We start from the raw sequence: 25,736 nt of genomic DNA on the forward strand, positions 1-25,736 counted from the left end.
AGCTCGTTGCAAGACCTAAATGATTTAAACCTAAAGTTCATAGAACAATGCCTTGCTAGTCATTTTTATTTATTGCAGATACAGTAGAATCTATACTAAACTATATCTCTTTAAAATACAGAGTCTAGTCTGTCCACTTCTGTATGACATCTGGAACACAGTCTGGCATTAAAGAGTAGATCCTCAATAAATGTGTGAGCTACTGTTACCTAAGTAGAGACCTAGTAAAGGGCAGCTCTGATCAGAGAAATTCAAACTCCGAATGTTTTAAAATAGTGTGGGGAAAAATTATTTATTTACCATTCTTTCCTTTGGCTCTAGTTGAAAATTTCTAACTGCCAGATGTATTTACCCTTGAACACCAGATTTCAGTTACTGAGGTCTGGATACATGTGAAGTCTCAGTCCTAAAAAGAGAAATCAGCATGAAGCAGATCGTAAACGAACTTGACCTCCAGCCATGAAGTTGATATTAGAAACAAAACCACCAGGTCCAGATAGAATTGGGGAGTATTAGCCAGGTTACCTGGGTCAGAACTAGGGAGAAGGTTCCTGGATATGACCTGCAGGTATAGAGGGAACCAAGTCAGGTAGCTTCTCGGGATGGAAATGGGTCTGATGCTTTCCGGTGGTCAGGATTGGCTCAGACGTGGTCAGGATTGGCTCAGAACATGCCCTGCAAATAAGCACTACTGGATCACATTAGTATATCCGTGATGGGCTCTGCTGGAGAAGTAAGAGAGAGGGAAGAAATCAGATTACAGGGAGCTTTCCTAAATGTTGCTTATATAAACTGGTTCAGATGTGGATAAAATTGACAACACCCCATTTTCCGATTGTTGCTAAGATTGCTAGTTAAGGTATGTAGCATATATTGATTTTTACTGCTTATCATTAGGAAATCGTGACTAGGTTAAACGTGTTATATAGGCCATGAAGCAGGAGGATTATTACAGCCTCTTGTTTGCCTCAAATTAATGATCTTAAATCAGAGTTTGATGGCACATGTACACAGGAAAATTGAATCTACCTTTTCACCTTATCAAATTGTATGTCCCTATACCATTCACTGTGTTTGTAAACTTTAACAAGTTCTGTAAGATACTGGATACTGTGTTTGGCCTTGGCAGGCTTTTTTTTTTTTTTTTTTTTTTTTGGCTGTAGCACCTGCTCAGAGTGTCAGAGTACAAATTTAGAAACCTATAGAGAGCCAGAGGGTCATCATTTCACGAACTGATTTGTTACAAATTTCTCAAGTGAAACTACGTTGCCTGGAAGACCTCTTGACATAAACAATACAAAGGTATGTGTCTACTCCTTCTGAAAAACTTGGCATTTAAACAAAACACTTAGCTGAGTTACATAAGGACTCCAATACCAATAGTCATGTTACATAAAGTGTTGCATGTTAGGAAACCTTAGTGTATTCTCCTATGAAATTACTCTTTATGCTGCATAATAACTTGTTTTCATGGACTGAGAAAGTTATGCTGTTAAATTTTAAGACCTTTAAATTATAAGTTGTTAAAATATTTAATATTCTTCTAGTCTCAATTTTGGTTTACATAATTCATAGCTACTTTTATACACATTACTAATGAAAAATTTTGATATATGAAGTCAGATGTATGAATTGCTACATCTAATTTTAGAAAAGCTTTCTGTATTTCTACCAAACTGAAAACAATTTGATGTATTTGACAATTACTTGAATATTTGTGAGTAATGAAGCCCTTTAGAGCTAAGGCTGTTTATACAATTTCATTCAAAACTTATTAATAGCAGTATTCTATAACTTATTATATTGTGTGGATTGCTCCTCCTGATATTTAAATTCACTCCTTGAAATAAAATGTTTTTCAAAGAAAAATAAAGATTAAAATGTTGAGTTGAATAACCCTATCTGTCCACTGGAAAAGATTCTTCATTCTGTAGTTTTTATCCAAAGAGCCACTATTTGCTATTGCTTTCTTCCCCACCTTTTTCTCCTTTCAAGTCTTTCTTCCTCCCTCTGGTATTTCTAGCCATTCGGTCTAAATCAAGATCACACACTCTACTTTGCTCCCTAAGTGAGTGGAAACTATATAGAAAGTGTGTATAGAAAGACAGACTCCTCCCTTAGCAGAACTGAGCCTTTCTCCCTTTTGCTCAGCCAGAAGCCTAGGAGTAGCAGGAGAGGCAGAAGAAAAAGAAAAAAAATGTTCCAAATACATTTAAGGAATTGGAAAGCAGAACTAGGAAACTGGTTTGTACGATTTGGGTGTTTTGTTGTTTGTTTGTTTGTTTGGCAGTTGGGTTGGGAAGGCTATTAACACACTTCAAAACTCTAAGTAAAATGAAACTCAAATAGAATTATCAGTCATTTGTTTTCTGGCTTTACAACATGGTTGCATGCATTTAAAATGAGGAACTAACATTGTTTAAGAGAAAATCTAGATGTATACCAATTTTAAAACTTTCTCTTTTAAATTGCTAAGAATGAAGAATTTGATGAAAAATGCTAGTTCTTTCACATCAAAGTCAGTTTGGTCGAAGTCAGAGTCCTAGTGAGTGGAACAAAAAAATTCAGAAAAGTTCATTGAAGATACACATTTTTAAATGACTTTCTAAATACATTTCCACCCCCTTCCCCAATACTTAATTTAACCCATCCAAAGAATACGTTACTCTCTAACAGGAATCCAGCCATAATAACATCATCAGTTAATCCTTGCTAAATATCTCAAAAGAAATTTTACAGACTCAAAATTCCCAGTAAAAAACATTCTTATTTTTCAGGATGTCAAACTTGGGACAATTTGACTCTGATTTTTACCAATCTAATTATACTATTGATAATCAGGACCAGAGTTCTGAAGATTCTAATGCCTATGGAAATCTTTATGGATCTAGACAGTAAGTATGCTTTCACTTTAAGAAGTCATAATATTTTAACAAGGGAGGGCTTCCTTGGGGAAAGCCAAAGCTCTCTCCAGCATATCTTGGTAAAATACCCGAGAAGAAATGCCAGGAAAGGTCAGGGAAATTAATTCACTTCACTGCAGGCCCATTTATAGGTGGGTGGCTTGTCTCCTGTTTTCAAAATATCACTTAACAGGGAGCCTGAATACAGGTCCTGGACAGAACAGAAAACAATTTTCATTTTACATGATATTTTCTGGGACACTGATCAAGAAGTAGATTTTATTTACTTAATAAACATGTATCAAGTGCCTGCTTGTGTGTTAGGAATTAAGAAGGATGCTACGGACCCAAAGATTAAAAAAAAAAAAAAAAGTCCATAATCTTTTCCCTCATAAAATTTAGGAATTTATGTTGCAGAGAGGGCAATTAAATATGCAATTATAATACAGTGTGAAAGCTCTTAAATGGAATTAAAATACACATATTTCAGAATGTGTTAGTTATTTGAGTTGACGGTTTAACTTGAGTTGAAAATTAAAAAGACTGAGAATTTAGTATTTACCCTCACTAAGGTAAATAGGGCAAGAGCATTTAGGGTAAGAAGAATTTGTTTCAAGTTTTGGCTCTATCCTTTGTTCTTTGTGATATTGGGAAACACTTTAACTTCCCTGAGTATCTTAAACTGAGAAATAAGGGCATTAATAATACCTATTTCATGAAATTATCATGAAGAAGAGTTGTGATAATGTGTAGGAAATTGTGTTGTATGGTAGAATCATAAAATAAATATTAGTTTTTTCTGTGACTATAGCTTGTCACATCAATGGACACTTTATTGTCTAAAGTCATTTAATCTTATTGTATTTGTTTTTACAGTTGCTTCTTTGGATGTTCTTTTGTGAGTCTAGATTAGGGAATTGTGAGAGGCGTCAGACCTTTCAACTTTCAAGGTATCTAAAAGTTATTGAACTCTTACTGTGTGTTAGGTACTGTTGTGAACTGTACATGAGTTAGATTATTGGATCTCCAAACAATCCTGAGATGAGTGCTTTTATTTTTCCCCACTTTACTTATTTTTCCCTTGTTTTACTTATGAGAAAACAAGGACCCAGAGAAATCCAGGAACTTTTCCAAGGTCACACAACTAGTAAGAAATAGGGTTTGGGGGGCGCCTGGGTGGCGCAGTCGGTTAAGCGTCTGACTTCAGCCAGGTCACGATCTCGCGGTCCGTGAGTTCGAGCCCCGCGTCGGGCTCTGGGCTGATGGCTCAGAGCCTGGAGCCTGTTTCCGATTCTGTGTCTCCCTCTCTCTCTGCCCCTCGCCCGTTCGTGCTCTGTCTCTCTCTGTCCCAAAAATAAATAAATGTTGAAAAAAAAATTTTTTTTAAAAGAAATAGGGTTTGGATTTTAGTCCAAGGTTATTGATTAGACCCATAACTAAGGTGGGCACACAATTTATTATAAAATCAAGACATTTTTAAGAGTAACATGCATGCCATTAATAATAATTGTGGTACAATGGGATTAAAACTGGACCATCTTAGGTGAACCGGGATATGTGGTCACTGTTTCATTCCAGCAAGTTTAGGCCAAATATAACCTCATAAGAAATATTTTTAGTTTATTAATTCTTGAGTGTATTTTTCTTTTTTTTTTTAATTTTTTTTCAACGTTTATTTATTTTTGGGACAGAGAGAGACAGAGCATGAACGGGGGAGGGTCAGAGAGAGAGGGAGACACAGAATCGGAAACAGGCTTCAGGCTCTGAGCCATCAGCCCAGAGCCCGACGCGGGGCTCGAACTCACGGACCGCGAGATCGTGACCTGGCTGAAGTCGGACGCTTAACCGACTGCGCCACCCAGGCGCCCCGAGTGTATTTTTCTAAAAGCAGATAAGTATCATGAAAGATCCAGATGAAGGAGGAAAAGATAGAATAAATGCAACAGACAGTGGGTATGCCCAGAACAACTTAGAAATTGTTTCCACCGGATGATCAGTCCTGAAGACAGACAGATAGGTGCTGTTTTCTACCTACTCCTGCTGAACCACTTCTCTAAGGCAATAGGGAAAGGTATTGGTATAAAATGTTTTTAAAACTGTTGAAGTTTAATATCTGGAGTTTTATCTCATTCACATCCCTATTCTATGTTATCCAGCTTCAGTCAGGTTACCATAAGCATTCCTTAAAATGAAAACCAATCTATACCACTCCCTCCCTCCTTCTCTCTCTGTGAATATTATCATTAGGCAAATTAGGATATTTAAAACATATTTATAAGAAAAAAAGGACAAAAGGATAAAGTTATAGAATTGGCTGTATCATTGCAGAATCTACAAAAAATAACTTGATTTTATTTAGTTTATGATTTACACTTTGGAAGGCCAAGAAGAAGTGTTTGGTGTCAGAAAAGTGTTAATCAGGCAGAGGGAGGAGCTTGAACATTAAAGTATTATAGGATGGAAACTCAAAATACATAATCCACAGTGAGAGCCATCTGATAGGATTTTTCTGCTGTGTTCTCCTATTTTAGTGACAGAAACGAGTCACCTTCTGTTTATTTTCTCCTTTCTCTTCTCCAGTTGGAATAAAACACCTGGGTAGTATCTACAGTCTACATTTTCAGACTAAACTAAAAAGCCCGATAAAAGTGAAACAAAGCTTTCTCCTTATGCAGGGACTCATGGACCACAGCTTTCTTCCTGCCAACACCACCCAATTTTCTTTCTTCATTTGATTACATATGTCAACATTGCCCAGAAATCAAGATGACAAAGAGATGGAAATTAACATAACCACATGAGAAAACTCAAGATTATATTGTATTAGGTTGATGGCCTGGCCTGCTTCAGTTGCTTAGCATTTAAATCCAAGTCTTGATTTGGCTGCAGTAACATTTAAATTCCAGTCCACACTGCAAGTCTCAGGAATTAGAAAAGGGCATATTAGGTATGGTAGTTTTATGAGGTACATAAAATATGGAGTCAAGTCAGCGACTTACTAGTGTACATCAAACTCCAGAGATTTGATCTTTTATTCATACAGTGAATTGTTCAATTAAAATACACCCCAAATCACCGTAAAGATGCTGACCATCCTGGCAAAAGACACAGGAATCCAGGGGATAGCTATAATCAGTTAGTCTCCTTCTCTCTGTCTCTGTTCACCCCTGCCCCCATTAATGGAAACTTGTTTTAAAAAGCTTGCTCAATGGCCTACTCATCTGAAAGCTGGTTGACTATGCTTACTAAAACAATAAAGATATTTGTATTTAAAACAAAGTTTCTTATTTGAGAATGAACAAGGAGTTTTCTCATCTTAAAAAACTATTCAGTCAGGGGCGCCTGGGTGGCTCAGTCAGTTAAATCTCCGACTTCGGCTCAGGTCATGATCTCAAGGTTCGTGAGTTCAACGGGCTCTGTGCTGACAGCTCAGAGTCTGGAGCCTGCTTCAGATTCTGTGTCTCCCCTTCTCTCTGCCCCTTCCACACTCATGCTCTCTCTCTCAAAAATAAGTAAACATTAAAAAATATATATTTTAAACTATTTAATCATTCAGATAGGCATTGTTTCCAATCACCTCTCACCAGTTATCTAGGCCATATTTTCCCACTATATTTTTCTTTTTTTTTTTTTTTTAAATAGAAAATCTATTCAAATTATTTAGAGCAAGAAAGAGCTACTTCTGTGGAAAAGGTGACAACTAGACAACTCCCTCTGAATGTTTTAGTAGGGCTTTAACAGATGGACTGAACCTCAGCTTTTCTGAATCCCCAGACCTGATCTTCCTCTAGTATCTCTAACATAGTTAGTGGTACTGCTGGTGGCACAAAGTCACTGTGCACCCAACGGCTCAGCCAGAATCCAGGAATGTGGTATAAGTCGACTCCCCTGCCCCCATTCCTTAAACCACACCACCATCCAACTGATCCTGTATATTTTGTACTGACCGAGATTATTTGTTTGTTTAGTTAGTTAGTTTATTTATCTATTTTGAGAAAGACAGAAACATTGCAAGTGGGGGAGGGCCGGAGAGAGAGAATTCCAAGCCGGCTCCACACTGCCAGTGAGAGCCCAATGAGGGGCTCAAACCCACGATGCCATGAGATCATGAACTGAACCGAAACCAAGAGTCGGACAGTTAACCGACTGAGCCACCCAGGTGCCCCTGTTCTTACCAAGGGTATTTAGAATGCCTCATTTTACTGGCTCAACTGGAGACTTACATAGATAAAATGATTCTGGGAGTACAGACCAATGTTTTTGTTTTGTTTTGTTTTATTTTTAAACCAGCAGGGTATTTTCATTGTAGATCTGTCATATTGTTGTCTCAGGCTATTTCAGGTGATAGTATTACAAATTCTGAAACCTTCATTGTCTCAGGTCTTTGGAAGCATGCTGTGTCATCTGGCTCTATGAAATATACCCATACCTGAATATTAGTTAAATGTGCAGTTAGACTTCCAATGAATTGTACTTACCTGTTGATACATTTTTTACCACCTGATTTATGTGAGAAGGGGAGGGGTAGAGAGAAAGGAAGACACAGAATATGAAGCAGGCTCCAGGCTCTGAGCTGTCAGCACAGAGCCTGATGTGGGGCTTGATCCCATGAACCACAAGACCATGTCCTGAGCCGAAGTTGGACATTCAACCGGCTGAGCAACCAAGCATCCCTTACTCAATATTTTACCAATGATCTTCTATTTTTACATTGCAAGGTGAATGTTAAGTCCTGTTTCCTCAGAGGTAAAATATTTTCCCCAGCTGGAGACCATGCCTTAACATGACATCATCCATCTGGAGACTAGTTGGAAGTTTATAAACCCAGGTATGGGTGGTGAAAAAGGAATTACTGAAGAGATGGTGAAGATACAGAGGATTTTTATATAGACCAGGTGTGTGGCCATTGCTTTATTGCTTAGAGACAGATGTCTTGGCATGCATGTAGTGGAGATTCTCCTGGTAGGAAAACACAAGACTGGTGGGGTGTTGGTGAAGTCAGTTTGGGTGTTCCAAGGAAGCCAAAATGGTGAAAAGCTAAAGGTGATTAGCACAGAAAGCCTCCTGGCCTCCTATTTTTTTTTTTAATTTTTTTTTCAACGTTTATTTATTTTTGGGACAGAGAGAGACAGAGCATGAACGGGGGAGGGGCAGAGAGAGAGGGAGACACAGAATCGGAAACAGGCTCCAGGCTCTGAGCCATCAGCCCAGAGCCTGACATGGGGCTCGAACTCCCGGACTGCGAGATCGTGACCTGGCTGAAGTCGTACGCTTAACCGACTGCGCCACCCAGGCGCCCCTGGCCTCCTATTAATGTTGTTTTCTTTGAGAAAGACACAACTATTTACAAATAGAGAAGGAGCTGTTCCAGGATGTGTGGAAGGAGTCTAGAATGCTTTAGTGTAAGCCTCAGGAAGAAAACAGCATACAAATACTTAGTTTTGGGTGCCCAATATTATTCTAAGTGCTTTACTTATTTCAGCTAATTTAATTCACAATAACCTTATGAGTTCCATTATTATTATTATTCTATTATACAGCACTTCTTTTTTATGGCTTGGGTATATTGGTAGAAGAACATTGAGCTCTGTTCAGCTTTGGTATTGACTAATTTTTTTTTTTTTAAATTGCTTCTTAATTGGTTCATACTTTTTGAGGTATAATTGGCATACAATGTTATATTAGTTTGAGGTGTACAATGCAGTGATTAGATAATTCTATACATTAAAGTATGCTCATCAGGATAAGTGTAGTTACCATCTGTTACCATGTGTTCTTACAATGTTAATGAGTATATTCCCCATGCTTTACTTGTCATTCCCATGACTTATTTATTTTATAACTGGAAGTTTGTAGGTTTGAATCCCCATCACCTATTTTGCCCATCCCCCAACCTCCTCCCCTCTGGTAACTACTACTTTGTACCATGAGTTCTATTATTATGCTCATTTTACAGATGAGAAAACTGAGGCACAGATGTGACGTAATTTTCCTAAGATAAGGAGACTGGGACTTGAACACAGGATTTTACTCCAGAGGCATGTTTGCTAACCACTCTACTTAGTTTGGAATAAATTCTATCATTAGATTATTTCTGCAAGAGAAATGTAATCCCATGCAGTCAGGAAGCAAAAGAAGAGTCATGTGACTAGAATGTTGCCATTGGTTCTAAAGGGATTTTTTGCAGTCATCTGACAATTGTTTTAACTTTTTATTTAAGTATTTATTTTTACAGGAAGAAGAGATGCCTGCTAACAAAATTAATGTTTAAACTCTACCAGCCGGAGTCCAGTGTTTTCTTGGCCTAATTTAGTTGACATTTGTTTCATCTGGAATAATGTGCTGAGTTAGAAATCATCAAAATTTCAATATGCATCTTCTCATAGAGCTAATTAAGATGCTGTGTAATCAAGGAGAAGAGGAATATTTTGTTGATACACTCTGCACAACTCCCATTGCTATATGGACTGTAGATAGGATAGACCCTTACCGTCTTAACTATTGGTTACACTAATTTAACTCATGCAATTGCCTTTAATAGGTTAATAATTCAGTGCTATGGGCTTAATAAAGCAATTAGGAAATTGTCCAGTCCGTTCTCCTTGAATGACTTTCAGGAAAGGATACTGTAGGCTTCAAAGATGTCACTGAAAATATAAGAGAATTTTGTTAGCATAGCCATCAGAGTTAGCATCATCTAATATAAAAGGATAATGCTAGAAAATGTGGGATTAAGTGTACATTCAATATATATGATTAAGAGTACACTTATGATGAGCACTGAGTAATGTATAGAGTTGTTGAGTCACTGTAGTATACACTATATGGTTACATGAAATTAATATAACCCTATGTTAACTATGGAATTAAAATAAAATAATAAAAGAAAAGAGGATGTATGGTTAAATAAAATTAGCAATTTTAAGAAAAAGGGCATGAGAATTGGGTTATGTACAGAGTTTGTTGGGTAGAACTGTGAACTAATAATGCAACTATATTGGTATCGCTTAGATTTTATTGAGATGTAGGGTTAAATCTCAGAGTCAACATGTACAACGTTATAAAAAGAGAGAATTTTAAATCAGAGAGTGATAGGAGGTGACCATGGTAATTTTTGTTAGATAAAAGGTTTTGAGGTTTCCTTTGTAGGACATATTTTGAAATTATACTTTCTTAAACAAGTGGTGGGAAAATTTTAGTATTATGCCAAGGACAACAGAGGCCAAGCTCCTGATGAAGAAATTTTCTTGATGAAGGAGCAGAAAAGGAGGAAAAAAAAAAGGGGGGGATGGGATTTAGCTGGTAATGGGCTCTTTTTTTTTTTTTTGGCAAAATGTTTTTCTCTTTGCAGGGATTGGGTCAAGGTAGCCAGCCACCTATGCCAAATTTCCCCCCATTCATGGAGATTGCTTTCCAGGGAGTAATTGTAAAAGTTACCTTTCCTCAAGCCTGGTTAATCACACCTGGGTATGGGTTTTAGTGAGGCCAGGACAGTTTGTCAGTGAAATAATCTTGGTTAGATGCTGGTCCATTAAGTCCACTCTATTTTCCCCTTTTATTCTACATTAAAAACTGTATAGATCAAGGGGGCTTTCATCAACCAGCATGCCCTTCAGATTATTATAATTCATTTCTACCAGTACTTTAAAAAAAAGTTTCTTTATTTTGAGAGAGCACACATGTGAGCAGGAGAGGGGCAGAGAAAGAGGGAGAGAGAATCCCAAAAGGGCTCCATGTGGACACAGCACGGATCTCACAAACCGTGAGATAATGACCTGAGCCAAAATCAGTTGCTGCTTAACCCACTGAGCCAGACGGGCACCCCTTTGCCAATAATTTTGATAGTGCATCTATTTTGGTGAGAAAAGAAAAAAAAAAAAGATTAAGAATATGCCTCGTGGCTAAGTGAACAGTAACAGTAATCAACATATGCTGTTGGGGATTCGAGAAGTATTGCACGAGGTCCTGGCCCTAAGGAGCTTACAGCTGAGTTAACGAATGATTAAATGCATGTATCTTTATTTTGGCAGCTTTTTTTTTTCCCCAGAGAAGGTTATTTTCTCTGTCAGACTTACTCGTATAAGGAAAGTTAAATATGTTATTCTTAGACTTCATATTAAGATTAATGTTGGAAGGAAAGTACCAAAATCCATTCTGTAAATATTTTAACACAAAGAGATCAGGGAGCTGCAAAGTTCAGAATCCTGGGCTGTATTTTTAGCTTAACCTAAGGGGCTCTGATGAAAGAAACTTAAACATGTTAATAAGGACAGCTCTTTATGTGTCTCCCCCTTCCTTCAGGTAAAAACAATTTTAAATGATCAAATAACCTCATATAACTCTTTTTCCCTTCCTTCTTTTCTCTAGCTCTAGTAAGTTATGTACTAAGAGCATTGTTTTCCAACTTTCTCATACAAATGGTGAAATAAAAAACAAAAGCATGGTCAAAGAAGTATTGAAACATGATGTTTCAACAAAACTAAATTGCACATTTGGAATGAAGGACATTAACCCAGCCATAGAATCCTTTTAGTGAGTTATTCAAAGATAATTCAGTTGGCAGTAATTGTCTGGGAATGGCCAGAGCTAGAAAGTCAGTTTATATATTTGTTTTTTCATATGAATTGACTATACCATTAAAATTGTGAATTTTACCCATTGCTTCCACAGATTTGTAGGAAATGTCATGTTTGGTGATTGCCCCTGAACAAAGTGAAAAAACAACATCGTATCAATGGGCAGAGATGCTGGGACAGTTTCATTTAGGAGTCCAACACCAGCAGTGCTGCTGTGTGACCATGGACAAGTCCTTCAGTCTCCATGAACCTCTATTTCTTTACCCGTAAAATGGGATTAAAGTTTCAATTTCTACCTTACAGAGTATTAATTATGTGGGAAAATGTGAGGGAAACTGTCTAGCACTTGTACATAATCAATAAATATTAGTTGGTATGGGGATCTTTCTTCTAGAACCTTCTCACGACCAGTTACTTCATTTGTTTTTATGAAAGTTAAATTTTAAGCAAGTTCTGTCTTTCATGGGTAAGTACTCATAAAAATTAGGAGAACTCATAGAAGAAAAATTGTAGCTTCCTTCAGTGATTTGTCATGATACACTCTCTGTATATATATAAATCAGTATTCTCCTTTCTCTAGACAGCAAGCCAGTGAGCAACCCCAGGCTGCCTTTGTCCCACAAGAGATGCTTATGTCATCGGGTTACGAGGGACAATTTTTTCAGCCAGCATCCAACCCGGATTATTATTCACAATCTTCTTACATTGACAGTTTTGATGAAGAGCCTCCTTTGCTAGAAGATAAGTTAAGGGAATGCTATTAATGTGTGTACAGCTAGAAGAATAATAGCAATAATCAGCACATAATGTGCACTGTCAGCATGCTGTATACTGTGTTTTATGTGTGATTATCCCATGTTTAAACAAGAGTCTGCCAAACAAAGGTGCTTAAACCGTTAAAAGTTTGTCTCGTGTGTGTGTGGAGGGGGGGTGAACTGGAAGTAGATCTGTACTATTGCCACACTATTACTGCTGTTATTAAATGTTTCTTCAGTGTGTTAGAGTGCAGACTCCCTTACCATGTGTAGACAATAGTGAACATGTCTTTTAGCAGAGTGGTTATAGCAATGACCCTTTCCACCCCAGTTAACTTGTATCTTCTGCTATGATGCCTGGGAGCCAAGGGGGTAGTTTCTCAATATTCTTTTATTGTCATGGATACAACCCATTTTTCTTCTTTCCTGGGTCATACGAGTCCCCTCATCTCAGCTAGGTATGGCTAAGTGGGGAGGAATAGGATTCTAGTAAATAGCACTGTTCATGGCAGGAAACCAGTGGACCCTTGCAGTTGAAGGTCTCAGGGATTTCAAGGGATGTTCCAGCCATTGATTTTTTTTTTTTTTTTTGGTTCAGCCACACTACATCTGCTGCTTTTTGCCCTTGAAGAAAATCAACATATGCTAGAAGCATAGAGGCTAGAAAACTAAAACTCAAGTAGATTTATTTATTTATTTATTTTTAATTTTTTTTTCAACGTTTATTTATTTATTTTTGGGACAGAGAGACACAGAGCATGAACGGGGGAGGGGCAGAGAGAGAGGGAGACACAGAATCGGAAATAGGCTCCAGGCTCTGAGCCATCAGCCCAGAGCCCGACGCGGGGCTCGAACTCACGGACCGTGAGATCGTGACCTGGCTGAAGTCGGACGCTTAACCGACTGCGCCACCCAGGCGCCCCAAACTCAAGTAGATTTAAATTTAACCACAGGGAAATACTAATAGGTTAACTATTATGCTCTAACCCCTTTATATGTAGTCAAGTGAAAAGGGATAAATTAAAATTCCCAATATTTTACATCAAAAGATAAGTGTTTGTCTCGTATAAACACAGCCAACCACTTGGCATTAAAGCATTCCCTCTTTGTCTTCAAAATTCAAAAAGGGTGAAAGATTTAAACCACTTAGAAAAGCATAGGGGCACATAGGTGGCTCAGTCAGTTGGACATCCGACTTCCACTCAGGTCATGGTCTCGTTGTTCATGGGTTCAGGCCCTGCATTGGGCTCTATGCTGACAGCTCAGAACCTGGAGCCTGCTTTAGATTCTTTCTCCCTCTCGCTCTGCCCCTACCCCACTCGCCTCTGTCTCTCTCTCTCAAAATTAAACATTAAAATAAGAAGTTTTAAAAGAAAAGCACAGAAAATTATGTAATAGTTTTGTTGGCTCTTTAGAAGCCAGTTAGATTTGGGAATCAGTTATGTTTAACCAATTCATTCTAGTTTGCCTCTGAAATAGTAATCACATGAAAGTTATAAGCTATCCTCATTACACATTTTCTTTGATTCCACCAACATATCTACTTAAAAAAAAAACAAACTATCAGTTGTGTTGTTATAAAAGTTATCTATATTCAACATAGAAATTTTAAAAATACAGAAACATATGAATAAAATTATGAGAACCACCTAAAATTTTGTCTGTATGACATAACTACCATTAATGATTTGATGTATTTTCTTCCAGCCTTTATTCTATTTTTCTGAGTGTGTGTGTGTGTGTGTGTGTGTGTGTATAAAATGCATTTATGTATGGGGCGCCTGGATGGCTCAGTCAGTAAAGCGTCCAACTTCGGCTGAGGTCATGATCTCACGGCTTGTGAGTTCGAGCCCGGCATTGGGCTCTGTGCTGACAGCTCAGAGCCTGGAGCCTGCTTCTGATTCTGTGTCCCTCTCTCGCTCTGCCCTTCCCCACTTGTGCTTTCTCTCTCTCTCTCAAGAATAAATGAAACATTAAAAAAAATTAAAATGCATATATGTAAATATTTTACATATGTATGTATATATTTAAGTATATATGCTTAAAGTGAAATGCTATATTTTTGAATATGTATTTATGAATACTCAAAAATGAAAGTGAGATCATACAATGGCTATAAAGTTTTGTACTTTTTTAAATGTTTATTTATTTTTGAGTGAGAGACAGAATGCAAACCGATGAGGGGCAGACAGAGAGGGAGACACAGAATCCGAAGCAGGCTCCAGGTTCTGAGCTGTCAGCACAGAGCCTGACACAGGGCTTGAACTCACAAACCACAAGTTTATAACCTGAGCCAAAGTCGGACACTTAACTGGCTGAGCCACCCAGGTGCCCCATAAAGTTTTGTACTTTTTAAAGTTATCTTATATCAAAAGCATTTCTCTACATGCATTCTTTAAAGTCATTGAATATTACTTCAAAATATGATTTAGAATGGCTTAATAATATTTTGTCATATAAAAGTACTATAATTTAAACTCACCTAAAGGTTGCTCATTATAGTAAATAAGGCTTTGTTGAACACCATAGTGAATAACTTTGACCTCTACAGAGTTGTCCTTGGATTGGTTCCGTAACTGGGATTACTGGATCAAAAGGTACTTACATTGTCAAACTGATCTAGAAAAAGGATCACCTACTACACCATCATCATAGAACATGAGATGTCTTAGTTAATTTGATGGGCAAAAAGGAGTACTTTGTAGTTCTTAGTTACTAGAAATATTAGACATGTTTTTCCATGTTTATTGACTGTTCTTCCTGTTTTTCATGTTGTCAGATTTCTTATTGGAATCTTAAGATTTTTCCTTTCCTTGTTTATTTATAGGGATATTTGCATGTTTTTATTATTTTTATTTTTTATTATTTAAAAACATTTTTTAACATTTATTGTTGAGACAGAGTGAGACCCAGCACGAGTGGGGGAGGGGCGGAGAGAGGCGGGGTGCCAGGGGAGACACAGAATCCAAGGCAGGCTCCAGGCTCTGAGCTGTCAGCACAGAGCCCTAAGCGGGGCTCAAACTCACGGACTGCAAGATCATGACCTGAACCGAAGTTGGATGCTTAACTGACTGAGCCACCCAGGTGCCCCTAGGGATATTTGTATGTTAAGGATATTTAATGATTGCCTGGAATATGTGTTGCAAACATTTTTTTTTTCCTAGATGGTGTTTGCCATCTAATTTGCTAATAGGAAATTAAAGCATATTGGAATTTTAATATTTATGTTTTCAAGTCCACAATATTTTTCTTGGTAAATTTTCTTTCTGATTGCTCTTTTGTTTATAATGTGTTTCTCCAGCTCTGAGTACTGTTTGTATCCTCTTGTATATTCTTAATTTTTTTAATGATCTTTTTTGTTTTGCACCTAAATTTTTGATTCAATAAAAATTATTTTATGTTTGTATGTGAAGTAGGATTCAGCCTTATTTTTTCTTTAATGATTAACCAATTTTTCCTATAACATTCATTGAAAATAATCTTTTCTACTTGTCTAAATGTATCTATTGTGGTATTCTAAACTCTAATGCATCCTTCCTTTATGTCTTCTCAAATTAAAATAGGAAATACCCTAGATTTCCCCTCCCACCTTATGCAGCTTAGAGAAAATTCTTAGATTTTTTTTTTTTCTTTTTGTGATTTTCCCCACTGAATTGCTAGGGTATTAGAAGAGATTGCACCTAATATAATTCGGCATTTTGAATCTGTGAAATTTCTAGACTCTGATTCAATATGTTCCTCAGGCTGGGTGACTGAAAGCTTTCAGCTTCATCTGTCTCAAAGATATGTAAAAACCGTAGGCAGGGTTTCTAGGATAAGGTGATAAATGGTGTTCGCTAGTTTTTATTGAGCATACACCAAAGCAGCCTATTACATTATGAAGCTATAATAATTAACAACCCTTGCACAAAATATGTTATTTGAAAATGTGCTTGTTTATTCCTTAAATACTTTGTTATCTAAAAGACTCATTTGGTGGTTTTATGTAAGAATGATAACTTTTGCAATTTGATAATGTACAATTAATATGTTAACAAATGTATCTCGAAGAGTAATAGTCAATTCAAGTCTGTCAAACCAGAAGAATTACTGTGATATTCGGTACTTATATATGTAGCACAGCCTGATGTTTATATTTGAAAGGCCAGTGCCACAATTTGCATACAAAACAAAGATATTCATTCATTTTTATAGCATATATATCATATACTTTACTACCACTAGATGACAGCAAAACAATAAACTTTACATTCAAATTTCACAACAGCGTCATCTTTTATCTGTATAACAAGGTATTATATTAGGATATCTACAATTAATAAATACTTATAATCTCATTTGCATACGTTGAAATAAATTGGGAAACAAAATGTTATGGGGAAACAAAATGTTATATTTTGGTAGAAAACACATAAACTCTTTTTTGGTATGACAGAATGTAGCAGGTCTTCTGTTCATTCACTGGGTTAATGACTCGATGTTGAAACATGTGCAGAAGTTAATTATGCCATAAAATAAATGTCTAAAATCAGTAATAATGTCTCATAAAGCATTTTTCATCGGAATTTCCTCAGGAATAATTGTTATGCTTTTTGAGGAAGAAAAGGTATTTTGAATTAAAGGGCACTTTGTTGTAAATACTGAAAACATATTGCTAACATAAATGTCTTAACTGAAAATATAGTTTGAAAACAACATAAGGCTTAGATGAAATTAATTTAAATTATAATATTTCTCAAATTTTAAAATCTGCTAATTTAAAAAATCATAGTAGACATTCTAACCTCATTTTAAGCTCATCTTCTCCAAAGTGTATGTTCATTAAGAAATATATAAATAACGGTGTGATAGCAAAAAGGATGCAACATGGAAGTTGAAACGCACATGATTTACTCACCATTAACCAGTCAAATTCTCTTCAAACTAGGGATAGCAACTGTCAACCTGACTGTCAAATGAGTGAAAAAATATCCTTATTATCCCAGTGTAGACCAATGTCTGGCCAACCTTTTGAAAATGTCTAGGTCCCTGTTAGAGCAAGACCCCTCTTATGTCATGGAAGTCATTAAAAGTCCATCTGGTATTCTGTGTATAGAATGTCAGATATGCAACATGTTAGGTGTTATGTGCTGCTGTAAAAGAAGTTGAACTATGCCCTATATGTGATCAAAGACAGTTACTAAATCCTAGGAAGGGAAGTTGAATGCCATGTACAGATGATTTAGGGAGAGAATCCTTCACATGCAAGAATTGAACTTAATTAAAAAAAATACAGCTATTATGAAATGAGATGCACATTGAGAACCATAGCTGTATTATTAAAACTAAAGGGGTTTTTTTTTTTGGCTTTTGTTTTTTGTTTGTTTGTTTTGTATGTGGTATGTGTGTGTGGGCAGGCATGTGCACTTGCCTTTATACCAGTCTCTTCCTATTTTTCCCACCCTCAGCCCCTAGCAACCACTTTTCTACTCTGTTTCTATGCATTTGACTTCTTTTCTCCTTGATTTTAGAATCCACATATAAGTGATTCTGTACAGTATTTGTCTTTGTCATAATGCCCTCAAGGCCCATCTATGTTGTTGTAAATGGCGGGGTTTCCTTCTTTCTCATAAATGGATATTCCGTTGTATGTATGTATCATGTATGATCATATGTATGATAGATCTATCCATTCATCCATTGACGGACACTTAGATTGTGTCCATATCTTGGGTATTGTGAAAAATGTTGCATTGATCATGGGAGCATAGATCTCTTTGAGATACTGTTATCATTGCCTTTGGATATATATCCAGAAGTGGGATTGCTGGATCAAATGGTAGTTCTATTTTTTTTTTTTCTTTTTTCTTTTTTATTTGTTTAAAATGGCCAGGTTCAGTGTTCAGGTCATAGCCTCTCTCTGCCATGCATTGCTGCCCTGGGGATGTATCCACTGGGCTCCTTGCTGTAGCCACTGCCTCCAGGAGCCCGTGCCCTCCAGCTGTAGGTAGACCTGTGGCCAGCCTGGCCTGGTGAGCAGCCACAGTGGGAGCAGTGGAAACGCCAGAGCCCTATTTTCCTTTTTTTTTTAATTGTTGAGGAACCTCCATACTGTTTTCCACAGTGGCTGCATGAATCTACATTCCCACCAAGAATTCAGAAGGGTTCCCTTTTCCCCACATCCTCACAAACACGTGTTATTTCTAATCTTTCTGATAATAGCATTCTATTATCAAATAGATAATAGGTGTTAGGTGATACCTTTTTGTGGCTTTAATTTGAATTTCCCTGGTGGTTAGTGATATTGAGCACCTTGTCATGTACCTGTTGGCCATTTGCATGCATGCCCTCTCAGGAAAAATGTCTATTCAGATCCTCTGCCAAGTTTTTAATTAGATTGCTTGTTTTAGGGAGGAAAGCATGGGGTCTTGAGTCAGATTCTTCAGTGTTAAAACCTAGATTTCTTTTACTAGCTCTGTGGCTTTGGACAAATTACTTAATATTTCAAAACCTCAGTTACCTGATGCACAAAATAGGAATAAAATAATAGTACTAGCTTCATTACATGTCTGAGAGACCAATGTGTACAAATCTTGTACAGCTCACAGCAAAATTCAGTGAAAGCATTCAATAAAAAAAAAAAAATTAACTCTTTTTAGTTGAAATGCATGTTCTTTACTGTATTTTATTTCTAGTTTTTCTGGGTCCCAGCCTTATTCTTATTCAAATTTATAATGATACAAGCAGGGTAACCAGCTTGATTATTGGTTCTTAAATAGTAAAGCCATGTTCTTCTCCTTTTATAATGTTTTTTTTTTTTTTCCTACTCAGGATACATCTTAAAGTTTATAGAGGTGATGAGAAAAGAAACTAATGTGTAAATATTTATTTCTGTATTCAGTGAATGTCGAATGGCTGGGTGGATTTATTTTGTTTTGTTTTTTAAATAAAAATGATGTAAGAGAATCGGGATCTAGCAGAAGAGTCTGTGAGGTGGCAGTCAGAATTATTTGAAAACAAGGTATTGGGGAAAAATAGATATTTCTAAATGAGTTTGGACTTATGGACACTGAGCCCCACAGATTTTGGATATTTTATTCTACCACCACCACTCATAAAAGGGAAAGGTTAACTTGTCTCAAGAATTTAATCCGTGAGTACATAAACTCAACCACAATAGCACCGACCTTATTAAAATATGGGTGCAAGAAGGAGTCATTCCACTTTCTCCTCTGTGGAGTTTTAGGCAGTTAGCGTAGAATTACTCTTCTCATCAGGCAGGGTGGAAGTAAAATCCCAGATCTGGGCTAAATATCTTTAGTTTAGATAATGCTGCTAATTGAAAAATTATACCATGTTTGGTATAAGCATGATATGATTTCAGAAGTATTATCAAGGGAAAATAGGGAAAAAGGAAATATGTAAATAGGCAATAGAATAGGACCTTTGGTCTGTTAGCTACCATTTTATTTTTTTTACTGTAGAACATCTGTTTCGCAATATTCAGACTTTAAGCTTATATTTAGTGCATAAGGCAGGGAAATTTTTTCTGTGATGTAATTATTTATCTAAAATATATCTTTTAACTCATTGGGAACAAAAAAAATCTTTTTTTGTTATTTTTGTTTTTGAATTACTATATATGACATAGAACTTTAGAATTTGAAAATACAACGATCAAAGTGCTAAGTAAATTAATCAGATATGTTAAATTTAATTAAATAATATTATTCATATTTATAAAATGTTATAGTACCTCTTTTTTTTTCTTTTTGCAGAACTTGGAATTAATTTTAATCACATATGGCAAAAAACTTTGACCGTGTTAAACCCACTGAAGCCAGCAGATGGCAGCATTATGAATGAAACGGACCTCACTGGGCCCATCCTGTTTTGTGTCACTCTGGGAGCCACCTTGCTTCTGGTAATAGACAGCAGCAAGCACCAGATTTTAATGTGTGCCCTTCCAAATGTTGTTTTTGAAGCCAAATAGACTGGCTTTGTTAATACAGAAGAAAATGTGTTACTTTTTAAAGTGCAAATTGTTTAATTCATCACTACTTTTTTTTTTTTTTTTTTTTTTTTTTGGTGAGAGAGATGTGGTTAATTGAATCATAGTGACAAAGTAAAACTACCCTCAAATATTACAACAGATAACATATAAATGTAAGCAGAATTTCAAAACTCAAATCATTGAGCAAATTTTCAACAAAGCAAGAGATCCTTTATGACTTTCTTGTTACTAAGATTGTCAATCTGAAAACGTTAAAGGAACACATGGATTTGGGAAATACAGGCCCAAATTTTATTTCTTGTTTTCTGTGACATTTCTGTCGTGACACCACAGAGATCCCTTCTCTTTGCTCATAATTTTCTTCGCTGGGGTGTATCTCTAGATTTCAAATAGTCTGTGAGGTATGAGATGAGTCTCCTTGTTTCGGGTTAGGTTATTATGGATATATTAACTTGCAATGATAACCAATAATTTGTTTATTCAATCTGTATATTTCTTTATTATTTTGGTTTTCTGCTTTTTATGAAGGCATTTTTCTCCCCTGACTTTACCATTTGTCTTATGTATCGACCACTTTCATTCTTTAAATCTGGGAGTGATGAAATTGAGTCACCAGAGAAGTAAAGAAAAACGTATTTCCACCTAAATTAAGTTTAGAAGCCATTCTAGCTGATAATTTAGAAAAATGTTTCATTTAAAAAAAGGAAGAAAAAGAGAAAAAGAGAAAATGAGAAAAGGCCTATGATTTTAAACAAAGGAGGTAATGATCATAAGTTAAAAAAGGGATGAAAAAGATAGTCATGCCAGTCTGAAAAGTATAGTTCCATTAAGGAGCAAAGAGATAAACTTGGCAGGAGAAAGAATACAGGAAATTAAAGATTCTGGGGAAAGCCCTTAAAATAACGATTTAGTCCACTTCTCCCTCTTACAGCTATACACTTTCCATAATTGGTTTTCCTCACTGTAGCCACAGTTCTCAAAAGTAGATGTAAAATGTATTTACAACTAAGTAAATTTTTACTTTTTATTTATTAATTGACTTTATACCAATCAAAATACTGATAGAAATCTAGTTTCTAGATTTCTAGAATGACACATGAAGATGTGGTCACATCATATTTATCCAATATGCTAGTATTTACTGATAGTATCTCATTTCTTCCTTTGAACTACAGCAACTGAAAGTACTCAAGTACTCTGGAAATCAAACACTAGATCAGCTACAGTTTTAATTAAGTCTCCAACTTCCCTTCCATCTTTGTCACAGTAATTTGATAATCTTAGCTACGCTAGGTAAGACTACATCAATTAATCAAACAGTCAGAAACAATCCATTTAATATATTAACCCATATTTTCTTTTTCAAGTGATTTATAATATAACAGCTGTTTGTTTTCCTGTAGAAAATATTACCATTACCATCCCTCAAAGGAAAGCATTAATTCCATTAAGATCTTTTTGGGGTGCATAATATTAATTAGAATTATTTAAATATCCTCTTTTTTTGTTTTGTTTTATTTTAAGTACAAAGCAATATAGGCAAAGAACTCAACTGGAAGTGAGAAAATTGGATCTACCCCTAACTTAGCCTCTAGGTATGATCTTGAACCTTTTGTTCCCTATTTCTAGGCCTTCCTTTCTTCATTTTGAAGGTGAAAAAGGTTTATAAAATATTTCTTAAGGTTCCATTCAGTTCTAAAATTTTGGGAGAATATGTGAAAATGCGTATTTCTGAAACTTTTAGGCAGACATTTTCATTTTAATTTTACCATTAGATGTGTTTACTTCAGAACTGGTTCTGATACATGTAGAACCATAATGACCAACAACAACAAAAAATTACCCAAGTGTATATTAATGAAGTCAGATTTCACTCAGAATCCATTTAAGGCTAAGCTAACCCTGCCCTGGATATTTAATGTTAAAATGCAAAGGAGAATTCTGTGGGCTGGTATATGCATTGTACTAGAGAAAGCAAAACTAAATCCAAAGCAATATTCCACTTGTTCATTCATGGTCACATACTTATCACTTTTATAATGTATGTGGACCTAAGGCATGACACAGTATCTTCTGTGGACTTTCTTCATGTAGAAGGAAGCAAACCAAAAAAGACAGCTTCAAATAGTTATTATAAACTTAGTTTTACTTATTCTTCCTCTCAAAACTATTTTCACCCCCCAAACAAGGAAGATGAGTGGCTCATCTATGGCTACATTTAATTTTTCTGGTAGGTCTAAGAGTATGATCTAGAAAAGGACCATGCATGACCAATGTAAAAGCATAATCAGAAGAATAGTATTTCAAATCAAGATACAGTAATGAGGGTGGAAAAGGAGGACCTGAAAAGTTTTGAGGTTAAAAATAAAGGGAACATTTATTTTCCATTTCAGTTACAAGCCCTTTTTAGATTTTGAAACAAATCTAAAAAATGACAGTGGCCCCTGCCAAATGGAATTACAGCTTAAATTGGATAAACTAACAGGAAAAGAGATGAAGAGAGAAGTCAGCAATTGATATCCAAAGGGGCAATTTTACTATCGATTAGTTTTATCCACCTTCTATTCACCTCCCCCCCCACCATTTATAAAACTTCTTGGGGTCAGGAAGGTATACCTCTTGTTCTTTGGATGTGGGGAAGTTGCCTTTCACCATTACAACTTTCCCTACCTCAGCGCTATCTCATCCCAATCAAAATATTAAGTAGAATCTTTCTCTAATACATGAAAGTGATTTGAAATTGTCACTATTTTCCAAGTGAAGCAAAATCACCCAATAGAGCAATGCATAACTGATGGGGTTCTTTAAACATGTCTGCTAGCATTATTAGCATTATTTCACAAAAGAGCCGAAAATGCAAAAGGTCCTCAGTAAGAACTTATTACAGCGAATGCAAGAGAGAATTCTGCAAGCATAGCCCCAGGGACATTTTGTGAAAGGACTTACTTGGTAGTGACCAATCTCCCCATGTGCTGAGGAAGAAGAACTCAAAATCGCTAGATAGTTTTGAACATTAATATGGTCATAACACTGTCCACTAATTAATTATGAAGTAAATACCTTTTTACTCTGTAAGACATAAAGACTTTATAGATAACAGCCGTGGAGAAGAAGACATGACATCTAAAAAGCTCACTCTCTGAACTTACCAGATCCTTATTGTTTTGCATAATTCCCACAAAAACCAGAGTCAGTCTATTTAATATTTATCTGGAATTTCTAACCAGCTTAATGTAAATATAAAAATTAAATGTGTTTCTTTCCTGGACCTTTGGCATCCTCAGGTAGCCAACATTAAAATATCCCCTGTTGAATCAGTAGGAGACTGTGACTTTCCCTGGGTGAGTTTAATGGGAATATTTCTGCCCCCAGTCCATAGTGCCTTGTGGGACATGGCTGTTTTTATGAGTCCTCAGAAAAATCAGTGTTGTATCCTGAACACTACTGACTTTCTTTAACAGTACGTAATTTATGATTCATTGTCAGTTGGTTTAACAAACCAGCTTCTCATGAAGTATGGTAAGTTAAACTGGTAATAGACCTTATGAAAACAAAGGATTCTGTGGTCAAATAAGTTTGGGATATGCTAGGTTAAATACGGTTAAGCAAGTCCCATTATTTTAAGACTTGTTAGAGCTCCTATAGATATCCAGGATCTAATTTCAGAGCCAGACTTCCTAGGTTCAAAGCCAACTTGTACCACTTAACATTATTTTACTTTGGGCAAGTTACATTACTTTGGTGCATCTTAGTTTCCTCATGTGTAAAATGAGTGTAATAATGGTACCTATCTCATAAAGTTGTTGTAAGAATTAAATAAGCTAATAGACATGATATGCTTAGAATAGGTCCTAACATAGTAAATCCTATAGGTATTAGCTGACATTAATAATTTGCCTTGTAAAATCTTCAAGACTAAATCGGATTTTTTCATTAATTTATTCATTCATTTAATTATTCAACAAATAGGGGGAGAAAATATATTCTTACTTATGTCTGGTACTTCTCATAGATGATCTATGATTTAAAAAATAACAACTAGGAATTTCTCATCTTCTCTGTGGCACGCTTATGCCTCCCCAACTATAGTCAGGGATGTTTGTTTTCAGGACCTGAATTCATATGACAGCCACCGTTTTCTTCTGGAACTCCCAGTCTCCGATGACATGGAACGGTGTTGAACTGACTGATTCTAAAATGCTCTCTGCTTTGCTGATATTCCAATTTCCAGCTGATGTTCCTTATGTGTTCTAATGGTTTTCTTCCCATCCTTTCAGGCAGGAAAAGTTCAGTTTGGTTATGTGTATGGCATGAGTGCCATAGGTTGCCTAGGGATTCACACCTTACTGAACTTGATGAGCTCTTCAGGGGCGTCTTACGGCTGCGTGGCAAGTGTACTGGGTTACTGCCTGCTCCCCATGGTCATCCTGTCCAGCTGCTCTATCTTCTTTTCACTGCAGTAAGTGCCTGTGTGTGCTGACTGCCCCCACGTGCACAGTCATCTGTGAAGCTTGCCACACCAGTGGAACAGTTAACCTCTTTCGGATCTTTTTGGTAGTGGAATGGGGGAAACTATTAACGGCTACAGACAGACCCAGGAAAGTAGGTCAGTTTGGGCTCAGGCACTGTTCCTATTTGGATGATTTAAATAATAAATTCAACCAAGTTATCTTTGAAACTGGCACTTTGTAAGTTGTCACATTCTTCAATATGAACTATTGTCCGGGGTGCTCTAACAACTGCAGGAAATTCACTTGTTTGATTTTGGAAGAGTGAGTGCCTGGTGAACACTGACAAATTGCTTCAGTTCCCAAGTACTCTGCCTTCTAGGCAGGAAGCAACTGTTCTTTCTCAGCTGGGCTCCTTGCAGTGGAAAATTCCCAGGAACCCTGATGAGGATATTTATGCTAGAGAACTTTATAGCATATATGTTCAGCCAATAGATTTTTTCTTTTTTTACTTCCTGGGCAGATAGTATTTGCAATTCAAAACTATTAATGAGGATCCAGTAGGTATTTTTCTTTTGGGCACTTTCCCAGGGGATAGCACATCACTACCACTGGTTGGGGAGAGCAAGTAATTACATAGTCCTTTGTCCCCTACATGCCCTGAACCCAATAAATGTTTGCCATCAGTGCTCATTCTTCCATATCCAAAGGAGGCACAATTTGCATTTTTTTTCTTGGATGATGCACATTTCAGGTTTAACACTATTTGGATAGTATATTACATGAAGAATTTACCAATGCCAAAGGTAGGCATTTTAGGAGAGCATTTAATAGTTTTGTTTAGATATCTCATATAGTTTTTTTTTTTTCAGAACATTATTGAGAATGACTGAGTTGGAAATGTTTCTTTGTTTTAATATGGTTTTATTTTTAATTTTTGTCAATGTTTGTTTTTGAGAGAAAGAGAAAGAGAAAGAGAGAGAGAGATGGAGTGCAAGCAGGGGAGGGGCAAGGGAGAGAGAGGAAGACACAGAATCCGAAGGAGGCTCCAGGCTCTGAGC

General features: G+C 36.4%; 1 protein-coding gene across 1 annotated transcript in view; it reads left to right on the top strand.

Moving 5' to 3' along the window:
* The first annotated feature begins 1,184 nt into the window (after positions 1–1,184).
* The window catches only part of YIPF7 (Yip1 domain family member 7), a 27,076-nt gene continuing 2,524 nt past the window's right edge, over positions 1,185–25,736 (top strand). Inside the window, exons 1-5 of the mRNA XM_040484674.1 lie at positions 1,185–1,302; positions 2,778–2,894; positions 12,060–12,220; positions 19,992–20,137; positions 24,505–24,686. Of these exons, the coding sequence (XP_040340608.1) occupies positions 2,779–2,894; positions 12,060–12,220; positions 19,992–20,137; positions 24,505–24,686 (605 nt within the window). The 5' untranslated portion in view covers positions 1,185–1,302; position 2,778. The remainder of the gene's footprint in view (positions 1,303–2,777; positions 2,895–12,059; positions 12,221–19,991; positions 20,138–24,504; positions 24,687–25,736) is intronic.

Source organism: Herpailurus yagouaroundi, unplaced genomic scaffold (genome assembly GCF_014898765.1).
Source record: "Herpailurus yagouaroundi ecotype Mexico unplaced genomic scaffold, PumYag 28, whole genome shotgun sequence".
In the NCBI taxonomy this organism is placed as follows: domain Eukaryota; kingdom Metazoa; phylum Chordata; class Mammalia; order Carnivora; family Felidae; genus Herpailurus; species Herpailurus yagouaroundi.